Source organism: Lacerta agilis, chromosome 14, assembly GCF_009819535.1.
Source record: "Lacerta agilis isolate rLacAgi1 chromosome 14, rLacAgi1.pri, whole genome shotgun sequence".
In the NCBI taxonomy this organism is placed as follows: domain Eukaryota; kingdom Metazoa; phylum Chordata; class Lepidosauria; order Squamata; family Lacertidae; genus Lacerta; species Lacerta agilis.
In genome coordinates this window covers 43869381-43896822 of record NC_046325.1, presented here as the reverse complement: position 1 = coordinate 43896822, position 27442 = coordinate 43869381, and the positions used below count along the sequence as shown (strand labels likewise).

Here is a 27442-nt window from a genome sequence, read left to right as displayed (position 1 = left end):
GAGTGCTGTGCTGTGCACATCCATTCCCATTAGCAAAAAGATCCAGCTTTTAAAAGCACAACCGTTTATCCACCCAAACAATGATTTTGGATACTTTTGGTGCTGTGAATGCCTGGCTGCTACTGAAGGGGTGGGTGGTTGAAGGGAGCCAACATCCTGAGCAATTTCCTATGACAGACCTTTCCACCGCCCCTACTCGGCACAGAATCAATACGCTGGGGAGGTAATCCAATCTCTGTGCAGCTTTACCTGCTGGCACTGCGTTACGAGAGAAAATACGTTCTCTTTGAACGGAAAAGCAAGCTGCCCTTGCTTCAAAGGGGAAATCCATAAAGTAATGAATTATTAACACAGCAGCAGAAGCTTATGGGGACGGGAAAGTGAAGAGTAAATACTCCATGAGTGTGATGGATTCATTAACATGTACAGAGTCATTTTTGCCTTGTAAATGAAAGAGGTGAGGGGGCAGGGCTATCTCTGCCACAACCACATCCAGAGACTGCTCCAATAATTTTCCTTGTTGCATTAAAAAGGGGGGGGGGGTTCTACCACAGACCTACTACAGGAAGTCATCTGACCTAGAGGTGCTCTTATGCACTTCTTAACAGAACAACTAGAACTAGCAATCTTAGAACTAAAATGTATTATTTTTGTGTTTACGATTGTGATGGTTTTCGCACAGATACACTGACAAAGTTCTGTTGGAGTACTCTGAAGTGACTCGATTGTTTGTAGTTGTTTTTCCCCTCTGTAATTGTTACATGTACTAAAATGCAGAGTCCTACTTTTCACAAATTAAAAAACATCTTTCCCATCTTTTATACTACGTAAGGCACAGTGCAAGATTCAATGTAGCATGAGCAAGCACCCACTCAAAAATGGGACTTCTCATTTTTCTGCTCCCCCCCCCCGAGCCCTGCACAACCAGAGAATTGAGGGACCCTCTGGAGATTTGTGGGGGACGTGGGGGGGGGGAGGAAGGGCAAAAAAAAAGAGAAACCAGAAATCCCATTGCACAGGTGGATTTCTGCTGCACAAGCAGTCAGACGTCACTAGATGTCAGCCACAGAATTTTTGCAAATGCATTTCAGATTTCAACTGTAAAACATTGACTGTGACTAGCCTGTAAATTCCAGTGACAATCTGTTTTCTGTTTAAAAGTGATGGGCACTCGGACTAGATAAAAATTAAAAGAAAAAGATTCCACAGTTCTGCATTCAGCTAAAAGGATGGTGGATCAACACAGGAAATCTATACCCTTTGTCAGGGTATCTCAAACTTTTGAGGCACATTATTTCCTCTTTTCATTAAAAGCCCAATTCTTTTTTTCCATGAAACTCGCTGTTTAGGTCAAACATGCCTCCTGGCTGGAAGGAAGCCCAAAGCAAAGACTCATGCAGAGATGCAGCAAGCAGCCTTCTCCAAGGTATGTAATTCTGTTGTGTCTGCAGTAGGATCAGCAAAAATATAATGGGCAGCCTCTTCAGTAAGCGCCTGTTTTGGGCTTATAGGATTGTTTAATCATTTAAGATTTCATAATACATACAAGTGTCCCAGCACACTCTTTGCCCTGCAGAGCCTTGAGATACTTTACCACAGAAATGCACAAGTCATGTAGAAGATTCAACAACTGAGAAGAAACAGTTGCTCCATCTCACAAGAGGGAATATTAACAAAACTGGTAAAATACCAAAATGATAGCATACATAGGAAAAACGTGAGAACAATTCCATAATGCAAAACTATATACAATTTCTGGTATACTCACCAGTGTATCTGTGTGGGAATACTGAAATCCCTTTTCTTTTAATGGCTTTAGTATCAGTTTGCCGGCAGAAAAGAAAGGGGTATTCAGATGTTTATATATGGACACCGTGTCATCACTGATGAAAAGCAAATGCGAATTACTGCTGCTCACACAGTCTGTTACAAAACCAGAAAATGAATACATTACTTAATTTTCATAGGAGATGACAAGGTCAGATTATGTACACTGCAATATAACATGTGCTATCTTAAGGTAAAGGGACCCCTGACCATTAGGTCCAGTCGTGTCCGGCTCTGGGGTTGCGGTGCTCATCTCGCGTTACAGGCCGAGGGAGCCGGCGTACAGCTTCCGGGTCATGTGGCCAGCATGACTAAGCCACTTCTGGCAAACCAGAGCAGCGCACGGAAACACCGTTTACCTTCCCGCCGGAGCGGTACCTATTTATCTACTTGCACTTTGACGTGCTTTCGAACTGCTAGGTTGGCAGGAGCAGGGACCGAGCAACGGGAGCTCACCCCGTAACGGGGATTCGAACCGCCGACCTTCTGATCAGCAAGCCCTAGGCTCTGTGGTTTAACCCACAGCGTCACCCGCGTCCCATGTGCTATTTTAGTCATATGCAAAAACCTGCTTACCTCATTAAAAGGTAATCATGCAAAATTCTGTAGCGCACTGAAAGTTTGCATTGCAGGCAATGGCAAAATCAGAGTGTTGTAATATTTAAGGTAAGTATCCTGTATTCAAAAAGTGAAATATGAAAGGCAAAGGAATGATACAACCAGCTCTGCATGGGGGAGGGGAAGTATCTGCAGGATCATCACGGTTCTTGAAACTTGGCCACAGAGCAAGTTTTCAATATACTTGCTATTCATACCTTTAAGCCTGTGTCACATTACTCACCTAGAAGAACCTCTTTATTGGTATCTTTATCAAACACAACAGCTGGCTGAGAAAGACTTTTTAAGGTAACAGCTGAGTCATCGGGTGCGTCTGCAAAACAGAAGCAAAAGCAGAATGGGACCCCAGGTCATACAGTGGTTACCCTGTTAGATAACAAGAGGCAAGGCCGGAAGATTCAGTCAACCTGACTGCACTTCTAGATGTGAGCTTTGGGAATAAATACCCGTAGTCTTCAGGATTAAGTCCATGCAGGTTTTAAGTGTTCTTTGCAAGTCTCATGAAATCCCCCTCTAACTGCAGGTTGCCTAAGTCCTTGCTCCTTTTCTGAACAGGAGTTCATACTTGTGCAGTGCAGAGCTTAGGAGCTACTGGAAAGGAGTGGGGCTGTTTACTTCTGCCAAAGCCCAGCAAAAAGTTAAGAGCTGTGCCCCCACCAATCTCGTATTTTGGACTGAGGCAGATCCTATGATTAAGAAATACGCTTGGCACTGGCATACTTATTTGTGGGTCGCTGAAAGCGGATCTTAGACAGTGAAGGGCTGTGAATTTCCCGCAGGTTGACTCAAGTAAGTTCATAATATTGTTAAGGCCTTTGCTCTGGTCAGCTCAAGAAAGCTCAGAGAAACTCTTTTGATTAATCTTTGCTATTAGTAGTAGGCAAGAGGTTTCATAGCTATCTTTATCTGGCAAAGTAAAAATTACATCTATATTCTAATTAAGCACACCAGTGAGCATATGATGTGCAGTATTTATCCTTTGGAAGTTTTCTTTAGAAAAAGGAAAGAGTGTTGCAAGGTCAGGACCAACATCCGTCCATTTGAACTATACAATTAGATGTTAATACTAAAAGTAGCATTTGAACCTTTGCTATCTAATGAAGTATACTTGGGGATTTTTTCCCAGTGCCCCCCATATACATATATAAATGATTATCATACCAAACTCCAGAGCAGGTATTGTCCTTTTAGGTTTTAGTTTCTTGGGTTCTCTCTGTTCAGGCGATATTACCCCATCGACTACAAAGCCACCTGAAATAACAATTAATTTTAGGAATCATTTCTCATAACCAGCTTAGATTATTTTTGAGTGAATCAAGGGTTTATGGAATAACTGGTGAACCACTCACAAATTACAGTCATACCTCACGTTACGGCGCTGGGGGTTACGTATTTTTGGGTTGTACTCCGCGCCGAACCCGGAAGTACCAGAACGGGTTACTTCCAGGTTTCGACACTTGTGCATGTGCAGAAGCGCTAAATCGCGCTTTGGGCATGCGCAGACACAACGGGTTGCAAAAGTGCCTGCCGCACGGATCGCGTTCGCAACCTGAGCGTCCACTGTAGTTCTTATCAAGTCCAATGAAGAAAGCGGCCAGAGTTCAACATTTTTAAAGAGCACTGGTATATATGCTGAAAAATGCTACAAAGCACTCAAAGTCCAAATGGTTTTCAAAGGCAAGCAACATGAGAGGAGCACTCAATAAAGGGGAAATAAGTTGTGCCACCTTCCAAATCTTGGAGGGCAAGCATCTGCAGCAGTGAGCCTGATGTGGTCCTGCAGGCTAAAAGGTAAAGGACCCCTGGGCAGCTACCTCCAGTCAAAATTGACTATGGGGGGCGGCGCTCATCTCGCTTTCAGGCTGAGCGGGTCATGTGGCCAGCATGACTAAACTGCTTCTGGTGCAACAGGACACCGTGACGAGTGCCAAAGCACACAGACCCACCGTTTACCTTCCCACCGCAGTGGTACCTATTTATCTACTCACACTGGTATGCTTTCGAATTGCTAGGTTGGCAGCAGCTGGAACCCCGTGGCGTGGATTCGAATCGCCGACCATCTGATCGGCAAGCCCAAGAGGCTCAGTGGTTTAGACCACAGTGCCACCTATCACCAGGGTCCTAAATAACACAGAGAAACCACATGAGCCCTGCAGGCTTCCTGCTGCAGATAAGTCTGCCTTCCAATATGTGTACGGCAACAAGAATGGGCAGGATGAGGTAACAGAGTGGGCAGAGCTAAAACATTCTCCACCGCCCTTCCTGACACAAGGGAAACCACTAACATCTAGGGCTATAGAAATGAGATAGAAAGATACTTTTAAGAAGACACCGGAGGCGTTGCTATTGAGCATGCTGCCGCGAGAAATACCAGAGGATAGAAGAAATGTATTAGAAAGTTAAGTTAAGAGAGGATATAAGAAGTTGTGATGTGGAATTTGATGTTTTGTTTGATAAGAATAAGATTTAATATATGTTGATTATAATTGCAAGATTAAGATTAGGTGTAAGAAAGAAGATTTTACAAGGTTACAAAATTACTAAAGAAGATTAGAAATGAACGCAGAAGAGAGGACGTGAGGAAGTCCCAAACCTAGGATTATAAAAAGGATAAGGATGGATAAATAAGTGTTTTGTTGGTGTCTATTTTGTTTTGTATTTTTGTAGTGCTTGTATTTGTATTTTGTGTATGTTTATTATTACTAAAATTCAATAAATTCTTATTAAAAAGAAAAAAGAAAAAATGTATTCCTTTACTCATGTGCGGCCACTAAAATGTTTATTGGACAACACTGGAAAGGGGAAGAGGTTCCAAAACTACAGGAATGGCATTTAAGATTGGTAGAGTTTATGAATTTGGCAAGAATGACAGCAGCTATCAGAAACATTTCAAAACAAAAAGTGACAGGAGAATGGAAATATGTAGAAGAATATATGGAAAAAGAAGGAGTTGAAACAAAACTGATCTGTTTGGAGTGATTCACTCACAGGAGTAAGGAAAACGTAGACATAAATAAAAGTACTTGGATGTAACCTTGATTGAGAAAAATAAAACAAACAGCATTGACAGGAGTATTTGTAAGGAACACCAAGCAGAACTTTAGGAAGTCTTTTAATTTATAACTTTAATCTTTATTTCTAATTTACCTTTACTATTAGTAAAAAAAAATTTGTAATTGGATGTGAGTTGTGTGTGTAACTTACCTTTTCTTTTTTCTTTTTGCTCTTTTTGTATTTCTTTAATCTCAAATGTAATACTGTATGACTATTGGATTATATTTTTAAGGATATCTCAATAAAATTGTTTTTAAATTAAAAGGAAAAAAAAGAAATGAGATAGAAAGAAGAAATTACAATGCCATGCATGGCAAAATAAATATTTATTTTTTTACACCAAGCTGGCTTTTACTTTTAAAGCATTCCCCCAACAACAACATAGGGCTGCCCTGCATTTGCCATAACCAGATAACATATATGAGCTTTGTATAGAACCTCACACCTGAAGGTGTCATCTTGTATTTCACCCGTTCTCCTCGCCAGTACTCCAATGGTTTAATACGCATTCTTTTGGTCCGGCGAACACTGGGCGTGTTGGAAGGCAGTACTAACAAACAACACAGGTAATGAAAAGCAGATTTAGGTTGGGTAAAAACCCAGAAGCGGAACAAGAACACACATACAAGGATGAAGATCATGTTTGGACCTGCCACACACTTTATAATCCTGCAACTTAAAATAAAAGATGCAGTTTAATGCAGTTTTAGAAAATCATTATTCATTTTTATTCCTCGCTCCCCCCCCCCACCCATGGAATTAGGATCAGTATATCTCCCTCCAGTCCCACTTTAAACATTGCAATAGGATAGAGAGGCTGTGAGAGTCAAGGTCAGCTAGCAAACTTTATGAACAAGCAGTTTAAACTATATCTGCACACACAAAGGTCCAAAACTACAGCCGCTACACAACCGTGGGGAGAGTTCCTCCCACCCCATATTGTATTAACCAATTTTTAAGGAGTTCAATCAGTATTGGCACTGTCCTCTCATGTATTCCTTAACGGTGATTAAGTGGGCCTAACTTTAAAAGAGCAGAGCCAGCTACAAGAAGGTGGCAGGTGGAAACATCTTCCCTGGCCCTTTGGCTGCAGAGAAATGACACCTCCCACCAATTTCTGGCTCCTGAACACCTTTAGTCAGCATGCAAAGAGCTGCTGGTACTGACGTTGGCTCAACCAAGGAAAGCGAGGAAGCATGAGGCCAGCTGTGGTACTGAGGCTAACCTGAAAGCAGTCTAAGGCCCACTGGTGGGTCCCAGCCCTCCGTGTGAGAAATAGGACACTAGGACAGTGTCCTCATGCTGTTTGACTAAGTGAACTGCCACAGAAGCCATCACTGGCACCAATTCAGAATAAATGCATGCATGATCTCTCTCTCTATATATATATCCCCAGTTCAAAGACTGGCAACAGGCCTTCTTAACATGCTATATTGCAGAGAGAGAGATCACAGTTTATTTGATGCAGTCTCCATTTAAAAAAAGAAAGAAATCTTACTCATTTTGCGCTTCAGTGCACTTGAGTAAGTTACACATTGCTCCTCTTCCAAGTCTTCAGATTCATCTAAATAGTAAAATACAAATTAATTCGTATTTTTTATATCCCACCTTCTCTCCAATCAGCGGAAGGCTAACACAAATTAACTGAATGAACCATAGAACAATAAAATCGTAATCAAAACCACAACAGAACACAGTAAAATCAGTCCGTTTTACCTCCCAGCTTTGAGCCATCCAACGGAGTAGAATTTCTGCCCTTTTATTACTGATGAAGATATTAAAGAGTACCAGGCTCAGAACAGCGCCCTGTAGGAAACACTGGTGAGCACAGTTTGACTCATTTTCCAACCAACTGTGGATCAACCTGATCTTCTGGTCCATCTTTAACCAGTGTGCTAACCACATGTTGACAGTTTGTCACCACTGACTTACATATTTTTCTACATGGGGGTAGTCAATGTGGTGTTCTCCGTGTGTCCTTGAGTTATGGCTCCCATTGGTCCCAGACAGTAATAACAGGAATTTTTGTATAACATTTGAAGAGGACCTGATCAGCCCCCACTTGCTCTACATGATGCCTTGGGTTTCAATGAACGACTCATTCATAAGGGCACCAAAATGATGTGAGTACTTTTCAGTGTGTTACAGCCTTGATATTTGGCACATGTTTAGTCCAAGAGGTCCAGATTACTGGAAAATAGATCGTTTTAAAGAGGGTGTCATGGTTAAAAGTTCTTCCACAACCTCCCCAAAAGGGTATCTGAAGAAGTGTGCATGCACACGAAAGCTCATACCAAGAACAAACTTAGTTGGTCTCTAAGGTGCTACTGGAAGGAATTTTTTTTATTTTTTATTTAGTTTTGACTATGGCAGACCAACATGGCTACCTACCTGTAAATGAAACACAATGTTAGGGCTCGCATAGCAGTCAACTTTCCCTTTTTTTTGCATGAAATTCCCTTATTCCAGCGCCATTTCCCATCGCAAAAAAGGGAAAGTTGACAGCTGTGGCCGTTTCCCAATGCAAAAAAAAAAGGAAGGTTGACAGCTCTGGGGCTGTGGTAGTTCAATTGCCTCTTCAGGATTAGGCCTGTGACTGCTTCATCAAAGAACAAGCAGTTATTGCTTGAAGGACGCAAGTGCCATTTACTGGCATAGAATACATACATGTATGTGTCTGTTTACAATTATGTACACAGATATACAGCAAAAGGAACTCAAAGAGCATACCAGACCAATCAATAAGCCATACCTGATGTTGAATCCTCCCTGTTAACAGCAATCTGATGTTTTGAAGAAGTTTTATTTTTAGAAACAGGGCCACTTAAGAGAAAAGAACAATGGTAAAATCCTTAGAGAGCAAAAAAATCAAAACAATTCTTTTTTACAAAACGTTTTCTTCCATCCATGCAAATTAAAAGTACCATAACTAGAAGAAACTGTATGTAGAAACAAGAAGCGTTTCATAGAAAAAAGGCGACAGGCAACGAGAAATGGTTAACTTATCAAGAGCTATTAGAGTGGACTCAAGGGTTTCTTGTATTTAACTTTCCCCTGGGTTCAATTCTATTGCTTTTAATAACCTTGAAGATGGCCTAAGACAGTCATGTCCAAAGTCCATTTTGGGGGCGTAATCCGGCCCGCCGATCAGTTTAATCCGGCCCCTGTGGCAGTTTATTTCCTGGAGTAAAACCCCGGCCCTCACGGCCCTTCACTTCATCAAATCTGGCCCTCTTTGAAAAAGGTTTCGACCACCACTGGCCTAGGAAATCAAGGGTGAACTGCAGGACTGAAACTCTGATTTGGATTTGGTTATAAAATTCTAGGTTAGGAGCAAAGAAAGAAACACAACCCATGTACTACATGCCACCAACTGCAGCAAGTACATATAGTGGGCTCTATGAGCAAAGGCAAAATTGAACCCACATATAGTGGGCTCCATGAGCACAAGGAGAAGCGTACGACAGAAGATGAGATGGTTGGACAGTGTTCTTGAAGCGACTGGCATGAGTTTGGCCAAACTGCAGGAGGCAGTGGAGGATAGGGGTGCCTGGCGTGCTCTGCTCCATGGGGTCACGAAGAGTCGGACACGACTGAACGACTGAACAACAACAATAACAATGAGCAACGGCAAAATTGAAGCCAGGAAACAGCGCCCCCCCCGGCCAAAAAAAACACCAACCTACATGACCACCCTCACTTGTCTGAAGCTGGCTTTGCCCTCCACCTCGCTTACCAGATTCTGGGAAGATCGCATGAGGGCCCTGGGACACTCCCAGAGCCCTTGCACCACCTTCCCAAAACCAGGTAAGAAAAGTAACACATTTTTTCTTGGCCTCTAGGAAGGAGGCACGAGGGCTCTGCGAGCAACCCAGTAAGTGAGGCAAAGGACTTAAAAGCACTTTCTGTGGCGGGTGCCACCCCCCCACCCAATTTATTAATTTTATTCCTTTTTGGGCCATGCGCTTAAGGTCACGATTGATTAGTAAATTGCGCCTAAGTGAAGGGCCCATTGTATTGATTTAATATTTATACACCCCCTGTAGTCAAATTAAGATGCAACAACGTAAATGGATGAAAGCACTTACTGCAAGGAACGCGTATTGCTTTCTTTTCGTTCCATAGAAGTATTTAATATTTTTTCTGCCACATGCTGTTCAGAACAATCCTCTTGGTAGAAGGAAATTCCACTTTCTCCAGCACTTGCTAAGGGAGTCAGTCTTACTTCCCGAGGCAACGTCTTCCTCGGTTTGCTTACTGGTTCATCACAGGGGCTTCCACCCACTTCACCACTCTCGTTTCCTGAGATCTGCTCTGAAACCGGCACCCTCTTACTACCTCCAGTGGCTTCACCCTCTTCACCACACTGTTCTCCTCCTCCATGCACGCTTTCGGAGCTCGAAACCAGCACCTTGTTTTTCCTTCTAGGTCTTTTAACAATACTCATTGCGGTTTCCAAATCTTTTCGAGGCGGCGTTTTTTCAGGCTTTCGCCTCTTAGCCGATCTGCTGCGTGACGACCTTTGGGCTGCAGGTGTAATGGACTGCTTGCGCTTTGATGATTTTTTCCTCTGAACAGGAGCCGGTTCCTCGGCGTCTATGGACTTTTGATGACGCTGTGGGGACACAGCTGCAGGTGTGCATTCTTGCCTGTAAACTTCGTGAATTTCTATCGATGATTTCCTTTTTGAATGTATTTGTCTCACGGGTTTTTTACTGCAAGGTAATTGCTCACCTGTACTTGTCGCAGACGATGGCGCTTCCAAAACACTGTGGCCTGAAGAAGGAATCCGTGCCGAGTGTACCTCTACAGGACTTACAGAATCCTGGCAACCTTCATCATGTGATACCACCAAAGGCTTAACTTTTGAGCAGCTCTGCTTCATAGATCGCTGAGGCTGGGATGACTTCTGGATGGTATTTACAGTTAGCTGCGAGCGGCCGCCTTCCACAGTGATTCTTTCATTAGTCCCTGAAACATTCTGCATTCCGTTAACAGTTGTTTCAGCAGCGTTAATTAACTTCTGTTTGCTTTGCTTTATTGGCGCTGGTGTAACAAGTTTCTCTGATGTCCTTTTATTTTGTCTTCTTACACTCTGCTGCTTAGCTTTTCTCCCCCCTTCAGATGATGCAGCTATTAAGTTGACTTTCTGTTGCTTTTTGTTCCTTTGGGGTGTTGAATTCCAAGGTGTAGAACTGAATCCAAATGATTCCTCTATCACAAACTCACACTCGTCTTCTGGCTCTATACTGGCTGTATTTCTAGGAAGGAAAGGTAGGTGCTTGATTGCTTACAAATAACCAACAGCAAGAAAGAAAGCAAAACAACCCCAGCTACCCCCAAATGTTATTCTCAGACACGCTTCTGTTTTGAGAATACACCCAGATATTTTCCAAATCAGTAAAGATTTCATATTGTATTATTCTAAGTAAACTTCAAAAGTTTTAGGTCACAAAGTCAGGAACCCTGGCTTCTGATCTGCTTCAAGTTTTAAAAAGTTTCTGCACACACACACACACACACACACACACACACAATAATTGATATTAAAAACAACATTGAGGGCCTGATAGTAACAGGAAAACTCAGCAGTTTCCATTGTTAAAGAATACCTACCAAATGACTTATCCCACTATTGATCAGAAAAATACAATCCCTCAGGCAATTTGGAAACGTTTAACATAATGAGATTCCTTAAGTTAAGGAAAGAAAAACATATGTTCTTTATCAGAAAGTGTTGGTCTTTGAGCTCTGTGCAGCTGCGTAGTAGGATCTTGTGCCAGCACAGAGTATCATCTCTTGACTTCCTAGAGTCGGCTCCTTCTTAGAGCTGCGTTAGACGTAAGGATTTGCGAGGACAGGATTTGTGAGGAAAGAGACAATGGGGAGGTTTGACCTTGCAGAGAAATATCTGAGGTCAATTTGTTCAGGACCTAATCTGTGGGGTTTCAGACATGTGGTTTACATATATACAGTTATGAACATTTAATTGTTTTATATATGACCTTAAAATTCTTATAACAATTTCTGACCCCACACCCCCCTTGGTGGTGAACTAAAGTGGTGGGCCTAGGACTGGAACAGATCCAAGAGTCACACCTCTCCTAGCAATTGCCCAAACCTCCTTCTACAGACTTGCCCAACTACTTTAAATGCCACAGCAGTAATTCAGTGGCGTGCGAAGACACACTCCAGTGGATCGAGCGGACGAGACCAACAGTTAGACCAACGGCCAAGAAAGCAGTTTCTGCACGTGCTTTAGAGGGAGGTAAGGGGCAGGTGGGAATTGTCCATGTGGGAAGGTAGCCCACTTAGGAGAAGGAAAACTCTGATATTAAACTTCTGCTGCCTTGTGGCATATCCTTGAGAGAAGAAAAGGCTAAGGAGTAAACCCTACCCAACTCCAGAGTGGAGTCCCTAAGATGGACGGGTGGCACTTTGTACGCCTCCTTCCAGCAACTCCTGCAGCCAATCTAGCGCCAAATGTCTTGCTCTGCTTTCCTTTGGATCACATTAACGAGGCTGGGGGTGTGTGTCTTGTTGTTTGGGCAGCATACACCATGTCCAGGCTTGTGCCCAGGGACATCACTTCACTCCTGTTAACTCAGTGACTTAACTTCACCCCCAGAGGCACACTCCATTGCTTCTCGAGACAGATGGATGCCAACATAATTCGGAGGCTATGTTTCAAATTACAACTGCTCAAACACCTTACACAAAACTAAAATACAGTGATATTATGCTTCCAGTACAAAACTTATCTCACCGTTCTTTAGATCTTGTCATGGCATCTAATGATGCTACAGATTCTGGTATTTTCTTTTGACAGGAAGAGATAGCAAAACGTGCTGAAAGTCCCTTTGTTTCTTTCCTTGCATGATGCTCCTCAGATTCTCTAGCGTCTGTTCTGCTCTGTAAATCTTTATCAGGTGCCTTTTCATGCCACCCTGGGCTCCTTTGGGAGGAAAGGTAGGATATAAATCCAATAAATAAAAGTAAACATGCAACCAAATTTGGGGGGGGGGGGCGGGGGTGTGAATTAAGCCACAATGATATTTAGGTTTTCCAGGTTTACCTCAATACTCTGGAACTCTGAAACAACTTCTGAAACCCAATGCACCATTACAAACCAAGTCCTTCTTCCAAGCCAGTCCAAACATGTATGCCTTCAATTATACTATAGAATTTGGACATTTGTTTACTCATCAGTGTGACGTTAAGTGGGAACATAAATATAGCTGCACAGTATTTCACTTTCATGAGAACTTACATTTCCCGATCAGATTTCTCTTGGTCCTCATTCAGGAAAGCAGGTAATCCGAACATCACCGGGACATCCTCATCTGTAGAATCCACATGCTCACTGCTTGGTGTTTCAGCACCTTTTAATGTTGCCACATCTGTTTTAATGGTGGAACAAACCAAATAAACAGAATGGTGATAATTGTTACTATTTTATTCTCATTCCACACTATCATCAGCTAAACATTGCCTGCCCAGACATTTTTCATTATTGATTTTTAAAGGATGTTCATTGTGACTACATTTTTTAAAAAATGGATTTGTATTCTCCTGCTCTCCTCCAAGAGAACAGTGTACCTGTATATTGAAGCATATTTAAAAGCTAAAGCTGCAACGATGATTAAAATTGTCTCACTTAACCGAAAGTATACCACCTTCGGTTATTCACACCTTCCCACCGCCTTTTGAGGGGGTGTGCTTCAGAAGGACAGGCTCATCTCATTTCAAAACATCACTGAGGCTTCTGCATGCCCTGAAGTGACAAGGTGATGCTGTTGACAGATGAGCTCTGTCATCTTTTGAGTGGTGGGTGGTATACAGTCTCTGCACTTTGACAAAGAGGAAGGAGGATACCAGAGCTGGCGGGAACTTTGAATAGCCAAATAGGCAATTGGGGGGGGCAACTAGGGGGTTACTGTTTAGATCAAGTGAAGTTACACTGGGGTGAAAGGGGCTGTACCTAGCTGGCCACATTTGAGAACGGGTTACATTTTTTCCCTTTCCAGGAAAATATGCCTCAAGTAATCAGAAGCTCCAGAGAAGTGGACACGGAGCAACGGATTCAAACTACAGTGGTGCCCCGCTAGACGAATGCCTCGCTAGATGAAAAACTCGCTAGACGAAGGCATTCGTCTAGCGGAAGGCTGCCCCGCAAGACGAAAAAGTTTATGGGGCTGCCTCGCAAGACGAATTTTTTTTTTTGTCTAGCGAAAACCGCGATTTGCATTGGTGCTTGGCTAGACGAAAAAATCGCTAGACGAAAATACTCGCAGAACAAATTATTTTCGTCTAGCGAGGCACCACTGTACAAGAAAGAAGATTCCACCTAAACATTAGGAAGAACTTCCTGACAGTGAGAGCTGTTCGACAGTGGAATTTGCTGCCAAGGAGTGTGGTAGAGTCTCCTTCTTTGGAGGTCTTTAAGCAGAGGCTTGACAGCCATCTGTCAGGAATGCTTTTATGGTGTTTCCTGCTTGGCAGGGGTTTGGACTGGATGGCCCTTGTGGTCTCTTCCAACTCTATGATTCTATGATTCTATTCTATGATTCTAAGTAGCTACAGTGGTACCTTGGTTCTCAAACTTAATCCCTTCTGTGAGTCCGTTCAACTCCCGAAACCATTCGCAAACCAAGGCGCGGCTTCCGATTGGCTGCAGGAGCTTCCTGCACCGAAGCGGAAGCTGCGTCGAAAAACGTTTGCAAACCACAACACTTACTTCCAGATTTGTGGCGTTCAGGAGCTAATTTGTTTGACAAATAAGCCGTTCGAGAACCAAGGTACCAATGCATTTTGCTTTGTTTCCCACTTAAGTTTGGAATATTTCAATAAAGATTTTCTATCAACAGGGCTTGAGGGCATGTTATATTTCATTTTAAGATAATGCAAAGATAAAAATATCAAAATAAATCTCAGGCTAGAAACAGATAGGCCAACATCAATAGAAACTGAAAAGGAAGCAGCAGTGAAGAAGCCCTGTTTCTTACAGCCACCCACCTAACCTCCAAATGTGGCAGGCCCCCTGATCATCACCTCAGACAAATTCCAGGTTTATACAGGAAAGGATGGACCTTCTGATATAGATGCTCAGACTTCAGGTGAAACCCCAAACAAAGGCTATTTTGTAGTTATGGAGTAACTCAGTTCACACATGGCCCCTATGTAAGCTCTATAATGAACAGCTAAATAACTTCCAAAATTCCACACAAGTACAAAATAAGGTATTTAGTGTGAACTTGAACTTCAGACCTGCACATTTGTATTCAAGTGGGTTATTCTGGTCAATCCGTCCCCCACCTGCCGCCCCCATGCCATTTTGAAAAGCAAAATTTCATGTGGTTTCTATGTGCTCCATTTCCATTTAGTTCTGTTCTTTAGCTCCCTCCCCACCTCCTTGCCCCCAGAAATTTTGGACTGAAATCCCTACATTTTTTTATAATAAAACTCACCACTCTTCCCCTTCCCTCACTTCTTACATGGGGAATGGAAACATAGCAGAGATTGGAACTGCTACGTTCACTTTTCAAATTATCTGGAAATGATCTATGTTTAATTTCAATTTTTTTATACTTCAGAAAGTTTTGGTAGCATTAACATACAAAAGACCGACATTTTAATATCCTCATCCAAATTACTACCAGTTGAAAAATAATGCTGCCCACCTGAAATCCTGTCATTTTCTTCTGATGATGGTAAGGAGATGTTTGTATTAAATACATTCTGCACATAGTTAATCTTATTTGGTTCTGGCTCTATCTGTTCTTCCTGACAATCAAAAGGGAAACATAATAGAAAAATACACTGTTGTTATAAGAATTTTTAGGACTTATATACGTATATATAATAAATGTTCATAAATGTACCAAGCAAACACATATATAAATATATAAACCACATGTCTAAAACCCACAGGAAAAGTTCTAAAGCCATTTTGACTCCTTCAGTCCCCTCAAATATTTCTCTACAAGATCAAAGGAAATGCAGAAACCTCCCCATTGTCTCTGTCCCCACAAATCCTGCCTTAAAGGCACATTTAAGGTGTGAATAGGGGCGTGGGTGGCACTGTGGGTTAAACTACAGAGCCTAGGGCTTGCCAATTGGAAGCGGCTTAGTCATGCTGGCCACATGACCCGGAAGCTGTACACCGGCTCCCAGTAAAGCGAGATGAGCACCGCAACCCCAGAATCGTCCATGACTGGACCTAATGGTTAGGAGTCCCTTTACCTTTACCTAAGGTGGGAATAGGGTGAGCCTGTGACCTGGCTCAGGAATTAAGTATTATCATTACAAAAGGATGGCTAGGCTCCCCAAGTAATCCAGTCAAGTGAGCATTAACAGGTAACCTGGCAGACAGGGTAAAAACAATGCCCTCTGATTTCTGTTGTAGACCACCTTTTCTGTGATGTATGTATGATGTTTCTGGGGGTGGTCTTGGACTCCAGGGTGGACAATTTAAAACATCTATATAAAGGCAGGCACTCATGGCTCGGGATTCCTCCTCCTCTCTCCTGCTTGTGGGGGAGCACCCTGTTGCAACAGTTAATAAAGATCAGGCTTACTAGCTGCTTTGCTTCTCAATATTCTCTGGTTGGTCTCTGTTATATTCTCCTACCGTTAGAGAACCTACAAAAGGACTCTATATGGGCTCTTGGGTACCCCGTAAGGGAAAAGGAGCAGTGTTTTTTATATCACTGTTAACAAACACAATAAAAAACAAGCTTCACAAATAAAACATTGTTTCTGAGATTTGGGCTGCCTAAATCATGCTGGCTATCTTATACAATATCAATCTTAATACAGGAGAAAACACACACAGTGTGAACATCCATGCTGAGCCTACACTGTTGTGGACAGCTCAATGAGCTCATGGCTCCTGCAATAATCATGGAGCTGTCCCAATTTTTCATAAGGCTAACACACGTGGTAAGTTACACTCTTGACTTAGGAATGTAGTAGAGATCACACACATTATCTCCAGCTCTGCTCTCGTGGATCACAACTAGCAAGAGCACCTTCTGAGTTGTGGAACTCCGAAAGAGTCACCTATTGCCACATTCCTTATCTTTTTTTGTGTGTCAGGCACAGCACACACACGTATCATAAGTCGCAATCTATTGCCAGGTCAAAAATTGTGAAACCAATATCATGATACCAGCACTAGATCAACAGTTCACCCACAGTTCCCCTGTCTTGTCCGAATTCAGCTTCAATTTATTAGCACCCATTAAAGATGTTACAAATCCAACAGAGCAGAACAGCAGCTGGGGTTTTCTTTTCAAGGCAGCAGTGGCTCTGGTCTGCAGATCACTTTCCCCTCAGATTAGCTCATATGGGCTGAAGGGGGAAATGTTATCAAATAAACCACCAATAAAACCATGTCCATGTCCGAGTAACACGGGTTTACAAAGAAAAAGAATATTTTAAACCAGCAGCATAACAGAAGTGTCACTTTTTCCAATATACAGTGCTACCTCGGGTTGCGGACATGATCTGTTCTGGGGTGCCGTTCGCACCCTGAAAAGTCTGCAACCCAAGTGGTGATATTGCGTTTCTGTGCATGCGCGACCTGCACAGAACACTTCTGTGCATGCGCAGACCATGTAGACCGCTTCTGCGCACGCGCCGAAACCCAGAAGTAAGCACTTCCGGGTTTGCCACATTCGTAACCCGCGCCATTCGCAACCTGCAGCGAACGCAACATGAGGTACGACTGTAATCAACTTCAGCTGACCAAACGCGACTGGATATGTTAAATGACATAACATGCATGGATACATGGACAATCACAAAAAAATATTAAAAAGAGAAACAGCTTACCTTTCTCATATGAGATGGAGTTTGACTGAAGTCTAAGCAAGGGGATGAGCAACATGATATGGCTGGGGAGCATACTGTATTTTCCTCTGCACAAGCTAAAGAGAGGGGGGCAACGGTTAAGTAGAAAAATCTAGTAATACACGCTCGTTGGTTCTTTTAGCTAGAAAGGACACAAATATCCTAAGCTAAAATGCCATTTTAAGGGATTCAAAATTGTGTCTGCAAACCTGCCAGCAGTGGAAAATATAACGAGTAAGATTCCTCAAGAGGAATATGACTGTGTGTCATGAAGCTTGGAGGACAATTCTACACAGAGCTCAGCAAGTCCCCTGATTTAATGGGTTTGGGTACATCTCATTCTCCTTAGGACTGGGCTCTTAGCACAGCAGCAGAGAGCAGCGTTTTACAGACCATGAATTAGTTGATGACATGATAAATCATGGGTAATTAAAAGCAGGAGCTTCCAAATTTATTTTTCTGGCTGTGCTGAAAGAGGGGGAAGGAAGCATATAAGTCCAGGAGAGCACACTTATTCATGTTTCTCTAAACCATAGCTTACTGTGACATCTGAACAATAATGGATACTGTGACATTCTGAACAATAATGGTGGAACCTTAACAGGTATCAGAGAGAAACTGATCTAGAAAGCTCAGAGACGCTCCCAATTCATATCTTCCTACACCACTCCTCTTTTGCCTTTGGTTATACAGGCAACAGCCATTTCAGGCGCACCCAATTGATCCATGCATCATGCTGACGCTTGAAGTGGCCAGAAAAGGGGTGTAACAGGGGCGTAGTGGTCTTACATGCACTCTGCCGACACATGTGGGGTTCAGAAACACAAACCCCACTCAAAACGTTCACTACCTGTATTGAATTTAGCATGTACGATTTATTTATTTTTTAACGAACCAAGTTAAAAAATAAATTGCCTACATACTGCAATCTTTAAGGCACCATAAATCTTATTATTGGAAATGTGGATTTCTTTTTCACTTTTGTGGCACATGGACAGGAATTTAAAGTAGCCCTTTAAAACAGCCCTTTAAAAACAGCTTTAAAAACACAGTGCATGTATACGTTCTGGTACAAACAAGATGTGAAGAATTTATGGATTTGGCCTGTGGTTATGACTACAGAATCTGATAGGTTCAGAAACTGTGGCAAGCTGTACTGCAGTGGGATTGGACTTTATAGCTGACAAGAAAATAATGGTTCACTACCAACACCATCCACAATTTGTGGAATCATGGTCACACTATTTTTTTTTTCAGAAGAGTTCACATACTGTATTGCATACTGCATTGTAAATGATTCACAAAATAGATAACTTACATTTAAAGCAGTCTTGTATATATTTCAATACATTTTCTCCTTGCTGTGCATCAGGAACTTTATTTTGACTGGCAGGGGGAAAAGACAAATGATATGAGTGACTTCAAAAATTATTGCAACCTGCAAATATTGCCTTCTCAGCATATTGATAATGCTGCATTATACAAAGCAAACAACAGTGATTTGATTTCATGATGGGATATGCAATGATTGAACTCTATTTGAAAAGTGGTTTGCTCTTCATTAGGAGTGGGGTTATGTTCAAGAAACACAAGCTGAATCATCAAATTGCTTAGGTATATGGAATTAGTAGCACAGTTCTTTTGATCCTAGCTGATATGAAATACTGAAATATGAGACACACTTAACTATTGAAAGGCTATCTACATTTTTGGTTGCTTCAGAATAATAAAAGTTTAATAAACAAAAGTTAATTACCCTTGTTTGTTGCAGTATCTTGATCTGTAGTTATCTTTTAAGTGATTCTGATGACAAAAAAGAAATAATTCTTATGAATACGCTTCTTGAAAATGACAATATTTATTGCTGTAATCATATGCCACAAAGCTATACAAAGCATAATCAAGGCAACTCAAGGCTGCACACAAGCAGCAGAAGTTTGAATAATCAGTGAAGGAAGAGCCAGCTTCAATAGAAGTAAAATTATACATTCAGTAATGAACAGTTTGAAAAAGCTGTCCTGCAATTGAGGAGTGATAGGACCTGACTTGCTGTTAAGCAGAGTAAGGCAGCTGCCTCTGGCAGCTAGAGTGTCATGAAAAGGCAGCAAGTTGTTATTTCTTTAATTATTGCTGTATTTTCACTTCATGGGAGAAGGGAGGCACTTGCGGGATGTTCTACGTCAGGTACCAAAATAACTTGACTGACCTAGGGTACTAAATATATTGTCTTGGGGATGAGCTTTTTATTTCCTGCTCTGCCTTGGGCAGAAAAATGTTTTTGCATGCATTATAATCTATACTAAATCAGCTGGTGTACTAATTGATGGTAAATCTTCTAAAACATTTAACCTGGCAAGCAGAACCAGGTATGGATGCCTGCTATCCATTTTATTATATAGTATGCGACTTCAGGATGAGGCAACACAACGTAGTCAAAAGAATACAAACTCTCAGAAGTGGGCATCATCCTCTATGCAGATGAAGTGGGTTATTACATCTCCGATGTAAATATTTGAGGAGAAAAATCAGACGAGATATTAATGAACATGCAAGCTTTTTCCAGATGAACCTTGCATTTAGTACTAGATCTAGCACAAATTTATACTAAATAATGACTTCCACACGCACCACGAAACTGATACCGAATGTCTATGACGTTACTACCACTACTAAACCTTTTCGTTATACAATTATCAATTATTGACAAAATGTTCATCATATATATATATATGAACCGTCTCAGGGACACTTGCTATTTTATGCTACCTGTCCATATTGGTGGTTGTTTTTAAAAATGTAAAACACGACCCAAAATTCATGTTTTCTCCCTTTTTCAAAGAGCTGGCCCAGCTTCCCTTCCAACTTGTACTGCAACTAAATCTGCTCGGGTCGCAGAATGAAAACGTTGGAGCTGGAAACATTGTGCCTAAAATACGAACAAGACGGCCCACTGTTTAATAATAATAATAATAATAATAATAATAATAATAATAATAATAATAAAAGAAAAGCGGGGGGCGGGCGGGTAGGGGAGATAGACCTCCAATAGTGAAGTTAGGACGTCCTAGTAACCACTGCCAAGAAAGAAAGAAAGAAAGAAAGAAAGAAAGAAAGAAAGAAAGAAAGAAAGAAAGAAAGAAAGCGCTATAGGTTAGTCAGCTCAATGTTACACCAAGCGAACTTCTATGAATCTAGTCGAAAGGGAGAAATGAGGAGCGAAACTGAGGCCAAACTGAAGGTTGTCACGAGCGAAATCGCCTCACGAAGAGCGTAGCCAGGATTTGTATTGAAGGGCTGGCGCGATTGGCCAGTTATTTAACTATTTATTTCTATTTATTTCCTTGGTTTTTTGAGGGGGGGGAGAGACAGCCGCCCCCCCGCGCCCATGTTACCCCTCCCTGCCCTCCCCCCAATTCTCCCCCCTCCCCCTCCCCCTCCCCCCCCCGGTCTTACCAGGGAGTGCATGATGGCGGCGTTCGGGCAACCGTGAGGGGAGGGGCCGCCTCCGCCTCCGCCGCGCGGGATTTTCTCTCCTTCAACCCCGTTTCAAAAGCTCGCGACCGGGGAGAGGAAGAGGCCGCTCATTGGCCGGGCGGATTTTGCGACGTCATCGGAGGAGGCGGGGTCAGCGCCTGCGACGAGGCAAAAGGAAACAAGAGAGGCGGAGACGGAGGTGGTTTCCTCCCCCCTCACCGCACCCCGTCCCGAGAAAAGATCTACTGCGCGTTTTCTGTGTCATAGACTCGCGCGCGGAAGGAGGTATTGCGGGTTTGCTGCGGCCTCCGTGGGGAAAGGGGGCGAGTGGAAGCGGGGAAAGGGCAACCCTAGAGAAATGCGGGGCGGGAGGGAGGCGGCCGGCGGGGTAGAAGGTCTCCAAGCGAAATAATAAGTGGTACTAAAATACAGAGGTTTCCTTAACTGTGGTGGCTCCTGAGAAAGGTGAGATTAGATACATAGAAATGTTTTTTTAAAAAATTCTAGTAGCACCTTAGATCAGTGTTTTTCAACCTTTTTTGGGCAAAGGCACACTTGTTTCATGAAAAAAATCACGAGGCACACCACCATTAGAAAATGTTAAAAAATTTAACTCTGTGCCTATATTGACTATATATAAAGTAATTCTCTTGAATAGGAATCAAATAAACAAATTTTTCCCACGGCACACCAGGCAACATCTCGCGGCACACTAGTGTGCCGCGGAACAGTGGTTGAAAAACACTGCCTTAGATAACAACTAAGTTAGTTGTTGGTATGAGCTTTCGTGTGCATGCATTATCGTTGATGTTGTTCAGTCGGGTCCGACTCTTCGTGACCCCACGGACCAGAGCACGCCAGGCATGCCCGTGGTGTAGTGGTCAAGAGCGGTGGACTTGTAATCTGGTGAACCGGGTTCGCGTCTCCGCTCCTCCACATGCAGCCGCTGGGTGACCTTGGGCTGGTCACCCTTCTCTGAAGTCTCTCAGCCCCACTCACCTCACAGAGTGTTTGTTGTGGGGGAGGAAGGGAAAGGAGAATGTGAGCCGCTTTGAGACTCCTTTGGGTAGTGATAAAGCGGGATATCAAATCCAAACTCTTCTTCTTCTATAGCAAGATCCACTGGGATGAGCAGGTTAGCACCCATTGGATCTCTAGCTGAGCCAGGAGGTTTCTGGAGCAGCTGGACTACACAGGCTTAACTTCCTTATCCTCAGCTCATCGGGAGAGAATCTGGAGTATCTCCCTCAGCCTGGCTTAGCCAGAACCTAGACAGCTGAGCTGAGTTTGGCTGATCTGAAACTGGCATAAGCCCTCAAACAGGGTGGGACTTAGGCAGCATCCTAGGCCTATTCACGGGACACAGCAACTCAGTGTAACTCAAGCAGGATAACTCAAGCAGTGGAGGCAACAGATATACTCCCCCCTTTATTTGTTTGTTTTGTAGCACATGAAATTATATTTCTATGCTGCTTTTCATTCGCATGACTCACAAAGTGGTTTACAAACAATAAATAACAATGACGCAATAAGGGGAACCCTGACTATTAGTTCCAGTCGTGTCCGACTCTGGGGTTGCGGCGCTCATCTCACATTACTGGCCGAGGGAGCCGGTGTACAGCTTCCGGGTCATGTGGCCTGCATGACAAAGCCACTTCTGGCGAACCAGAGCAGCGCACGGAAACGCCCTTTAACTTCCCGCCCGAGTGGTACCTATTTATCTACTTGAACTTTGACATGCTTTCGAACTGCTAGGTGGGCAGGAGCAAAGACCGAGCAATGGGAGCTCACCCCATCGCCATCGCGGGGATTCGAACCGCCAACCTTCTGATCAGCAAGCCCTAGGCTCTGTGGTTTAACCCACACCGCCACCCGCAAAAGCAACATCAAGCAGACAACATAAATCTTGTGTACAGGATTAGTCTCCACGTGGCTGAGCCTCAGTGCTGGGAGAACGGCTGAGTTTTGTTTCACTTTCATAGCATCTCTGCTTATCACTACATTCCAAGCAGAGATCTTTGTTCAAAAACAAACTCTTAGTTGGTTTTCTTATAAATCGGCTTGTAACTGTAACTCGTGAAGCTGGTTCCTCCGCTGAGAATATATGTGCGAAGGAGGGTGGGGTGGGGGCACAGGGTAGGACCACAATCAGCAACTGGAATACCTGAAGATGGAGTTTTCAACAAGGAAAAAAGGAAAGAAGCAGAAACGCCCTTTAACTTCCCGCCCGATTGGTACCTATTTATCTACTTGAACTTTGACATGCTTTCGAACTGCTAGGTGGGCAGGAGCAAAGACCGAGCAATGGGAGCTCACCCCATCGCCATCGCGGGGATTCGAACCGCCAACCTTTTGATCAGCAAGCCCTAGGCTCTGTGGTTTAACCCACACCGCCACCCGCGTCCCTTAATGACGCAATAGAACATCACAAAAGCAACATCAAGCAGACAACATAAATCTTGTGTACAGGATTAGTCTCCACGTGGCTGAGCCTCAGTGCTGGGAGAACGGCTGAGTTTTGTTTCACTTTCATAGCATCTCTGCTTATCACTACATTCCAAGCAGAGATCTTTGTTCAAAAACAAACTCTTAGTTGGTTTTCTTATAAATCGGCTTGTAACTGTAACTCGTGAAGCTGGTTCCTCCGCTGAGAATATATGTGCGAAGGAGGGTGGGGTGGGGGCACAGGGTAGGACCACAATCAGCAACTGGAATACCTGAAGATGGAGTTTTCAACAAGGAAAAAAGGAAAGAAGCAGAAGTGAAAACCAGACCTGAAGTCATTTCCTCTGATCTAAAAACCCAGGTCCTTAGTTCCAGATGCTTTGCAGAGGGTTGGACTAGATTTAAAGTGCATCTAATGATCCTGGGCATTGTAGCTTCCCTCTCACAGACCTACAATTCCCAGAACCCCTGACAAACTACAATTCCCAGAATCGTTTGGGGGAAGACCCCTCTTTTTAGAACAGGGAAAAGAACCTGCTGCTCACTTTCCCCAATTTCCTGGGAAGCAGGAGCGGGAAGCTTAGGTGCTTCTAACAGGATGACTTCTCAGAGCAGGATGTATGAAATATTGCTGCAAAAGTTGGGTGTCTCCTCCCTCTCTGCCAATCGGATGCAAGAGCCCAAGGGGTTTCAGGCTCTCATCTCTGGAGAACTGAGACATGGCAGAGACTGTTGTAGTTTTAGGAAAGAGTACAGCAGGGCCCTTTCAAGAGGGAATTGCCCCCCACAGCAGGGCAGCCAGCAAAACTGTATTGCTGTGTCGCGAAATGATGCATGTCCAAAAAGTGTGTCATCAACTTGAAAAGTTTGGAAAGCTCTGGCTTAAGTCTTAATACTTGGGTTCTGAGGCAAGGCGGTTCTTTCTGTCAGTCTCCACCACACCCCTCCTAAATTATTTTGGGTTTATACTTCTCTCATCCAAAGTTCTGTTCCCTGTTTACCAAATTGAGACCCAAGTAGAGTCTTCCCGCACAGCTCCACTTCTCCTGTCTCAAATTCAGCTACCTATTTCTCACTTGTCTATACTCTCAAAAGACACTAATCACTGTCTTTCTCTGAGACTTCTTTCACCCACTTCCAGACCTTTCCCCCGGGCTGGATGTTACACACACAGCTCAGGGGCTAAACTTTTGTCCAGCTGAATGCCAGGAGCCCGGTTCTCAACTGCTTTTCTTTATCTCTCACTGAGTGCTGTCTTTCACCTGCTTCTGCCTAGCTGTCCCCGCAGCTAGTGAGGTAGCAGCTCAGCACTCCGCGAGCTACGCCGCTCTGGCAGAAATCCACTGCGCTGCACCACCAGACTCAGGTCTGCCTGAGCTTTCCGTCACAGACACGCATGTCACATTGAGTTCCTTGGAGGAAATTTGAGAAATAAATCAGTACTGTATTGCTAGAAGCGCTTCAAAGATGCACCAGCAGGTGGAGCCAGTAAGCCGAAAAACGTAAAGCTCCTTTCATTTAGTGGCAGGATCAGATTAACAAAAGCTGCTTGTAGGGCCTTTAGACTCATCCTGCTTGTGTGAATATTAATCGGGGCTAAGTTAATGAGTGGAATGACTGGGTGGTGGTAGACCATTCATTTATTTAATTTTTCTGTGCTCTTTCCATGCTTTGACAGGTGCAAAGAGTGGCTTATGGTTAAGCCTTCTTGATAAGCAATCCTGATATAGCAGGATTGCAATTTACACAGGTTTTACTTGCTCAGTCACAGCTTTATGAGGATTGCCCCCAAACAAAAAGAAAGGAAGGAAGGAAGTCCTTGCCTACCCTTGGGGAAACCCCCAAAACTCTTGTGCAACTGTCCCAGAGCCTGCTAAGCAAGGCAGCTCTAAAGCTGTCTGCCTTGCTTACTGGGCTCTGGGACAGTTGCAAGAGATCTCGGACAGCCCCGATCTTGCAAGAACTCAAGACGGGGGTGGCTCCAGGGGCCGTTCTGACAGCACAATTTTCCCTTGATGTGCCGCTGCTGGGAATTTAGCCCTCTCCAAAGTTGCAAGCGCACTGAATCCTGTTCATCAGTTGGCACCAAGCAGGCTGGAATAGCTGAGGTTCACTGAACTAAAAAGGAAGAGGGAAACACTTGTTTCTGTTTCTTTTGCTGAGAGTTACATTTAAATACAACATGCATGGAAACTGTGGGGAGGAGAGTGTTGGAAAACTGGCATAGGCAAGTTACAGGCAGGTAGCCGTGTTGGTCTGCCATAGTCAAAACAAAATAAGAAATAATTTCCCCCCCTTCCAGTAGCTGAATTGGAACTAATTTGTTGTTCAGTCATGTCCGACTCTTCGTGACCCCATGGACCAGAGCACTACCATACTTAAAACCATCGAGAATTCTGGTCTGAACAAAGACAATGGATTATTATCTCATTATACATGACAAAGCTATCTTTAGCCTTCTCACCCCTTGCTTTCCCCTTAAGACTAATTGCAGTCGTTAACAGTCATCAACAGGTTTTCCACACCCATCAGCCAACCCCCCATTCCCACCACCCTTCTGAGTAATACCCCTCCCCACCCTCTCACTATATATAAGGGTCTGGTGACTTCTGTTTCAGTGTATCTGAAGAAGTGTGCATGCACATGGAAGCTCATACCAAGAACAAACTTAGTTGGTCTCTAAGGTGCTACTGGAAGGAAATTCTTTTTATTTTTTATTTTGTTTTGGCATAGGCAAATAAGAGAGGGTTTGGAGTTTTCCTTTTTAAAAAACAACAAAACCAATTCCTTCAATCTATTAAAGTTTCCTTTAGCAATGAGCAGAGAGGAGGGAAAGGGCCAGCGAAGCTGATTATATAGCTTTTTTTCCAGATGTTTGGTGACCTATAATGTCTTGCTGGAAAGCAGCTTATAAATTGCAATTGAAATATAATAATAATAATAATAATAATAATAATAATAATAAACTGCATGTGAACACACTGGAAAAATGAAAGAGAATGTCTCCATTTTTTAATACAAGAAAGTGAAACAGTAGTGGATTACTAGTACAGTCATACCTGTGGTTACGATAGCTGCGGGTTGCGTTCGTCATGGGATATGGAACCTGGAAGTACCGGAACGGGTTACTTCCGGGTTTGGCGCTTTGCACATGCACAGAAGCGCCGAATCACGCTTTGTGCATGCGCAGAAGCGCCAAATCGCACACATGCGCAGATGCGGCGCTTCATGTTGCATTCTGCTCATGTTGCGAACGGGGCTCCGGAATGGATCCCATTCGCAACTAGAGGTACCACTGTATGCGCATCCTTCCCTGGTTTAAATTAAGATAATTTCTTACCATCTGTTGCATATCAACAAAATATTTCCACCCAAATAGTAATCATTGCATGGCTATATTGACTACAAATGTTCTTTTAGTTAGTAACTTGACATAATGTTATAAATCGCCCCACAGCCAGGTTGTTTTGGGGGGTTGTGGCATAGTTGGAAAATAAAGTTTTGGGGAATAATTGTAATTTTGTTTCATTTCAGCTCCGAAAATTCATGAAACCTACCCTTGTAGCAACATTTCTTGGAGCAACTTAAAGATTGTCTCATGTGGGAAGGAAAAAAAAGGGGGAACCGCCCTAGCTTGCAGCATTCCAGACTCGCAGGACAACAAAATTAAAGATATTTTTGTAGCTTGAATTGTATGTTTTTCTAATTATTTATATTTCACAAGTTCCCTTCTGATCTTGTCATTTCATTGACTGAACTGATAGCTTGGCAGGCTCCTTCAGTGGCATAACTAAATGTTGCGGCGACTGCAGATTAAGATGCCATCCTGCAGGCCTTTGCTGCTATCTTGCTGGCATTAGGCATGGAGGCAGAGCTACTCCAGAGACTGCAGAACTTCCATAAAAGGGTCCGTTTGTGCCCAGAGTGGGGGTGGAAAGGACTGGCGATGGGTCTGTACAGCAATGCAGCTGTTGGGCCCTGTGTTCTCTCCTTACCCTGCTCTGTTCAGCACCAGTGGATGCTCCTACTTTTCTTTTGTACAGTTTGTATCTTTGTTACATAAATTATGCGCATTAATAAAACTAATCACGCAGGCGTCGTTTGATATTTCGAAACTTACGTTCTTGAGAAGCATAAAATGCCCTGTTGGTTTCGCAGATTTAAGTCATAT

At 43.2% G+C, this 27442-nt stretch overlaps 1 protein-coding gene and 1 long non-coding RNA gene across 2 annotated transcripts in view; one reads left to right on the top strand and one right to left on the bottom strand.

Moving 5' to 3' along the window:
• LOC117057984 (centromere protein C-like) overlaps positions 1–20890 on the bottom strand; it is a 28004-nt gene extending 7114 nt beyond the window's left edge. Inside the window, exons 1-14 of the mRNA XM_033168822.1 lie at positions 20806–20890; positions 19109–19155; positions 18671–18738; positions 17335–17429; positions 15180–15282; positions 12770–12899; positions 12266–12454; positions 9588–10760; positions 8252–8322; positions 6998–7063; positions 5945–6049; positions 3607–3696; positions 2669–2758; positions 1769–1923 (exon numbers count right to left, since the gene is read on the bottom strand). Coding sequence (XP_033024713.1) covers positions 1769–1923; positions 2669–2758; positions 3607–3696; positions 5945–6049; positions 6998–7063; positions 8252–8322; positions 9588–10760; positions 12266–12454; positions 12770–12899; positions 15180–15282; positions 17335–17429; positions 18671–18738; positions 19109–19155; positions 20806–20817 — 2394 coding nt within the window. The 5' untranslated portion in view covers positions 20818–20890. The remainder of the gene's footprint in view (positions 1–1768; positions 1924–2668; positions 2759–3606; positions 3697–5944; positions 6050–6997; positions 7064–8251; positions 8323–9587; positions 10761–12265; positions 12455–12769; positions 12900–15179; positions 15283–17334; positions 17430–18670; positions 18739–19108; positions 19156–20805) is intronic.
• Positions 20891–21211: 321 nt separating this feature from the next.
• LOC117058737 lies at positions 21212–26879 on the top strand. Its single transcript, XR_004427875.1, has 2 exons — positions 21212–21291; positions 26806–26879. It is a non-coding gene; the product is annotated as an uncharacterized LOC117058737 (long non-coding RNA).
• The last annotated feature ends 563 nt before the right edge of the window (positions 26880–27442 follow it).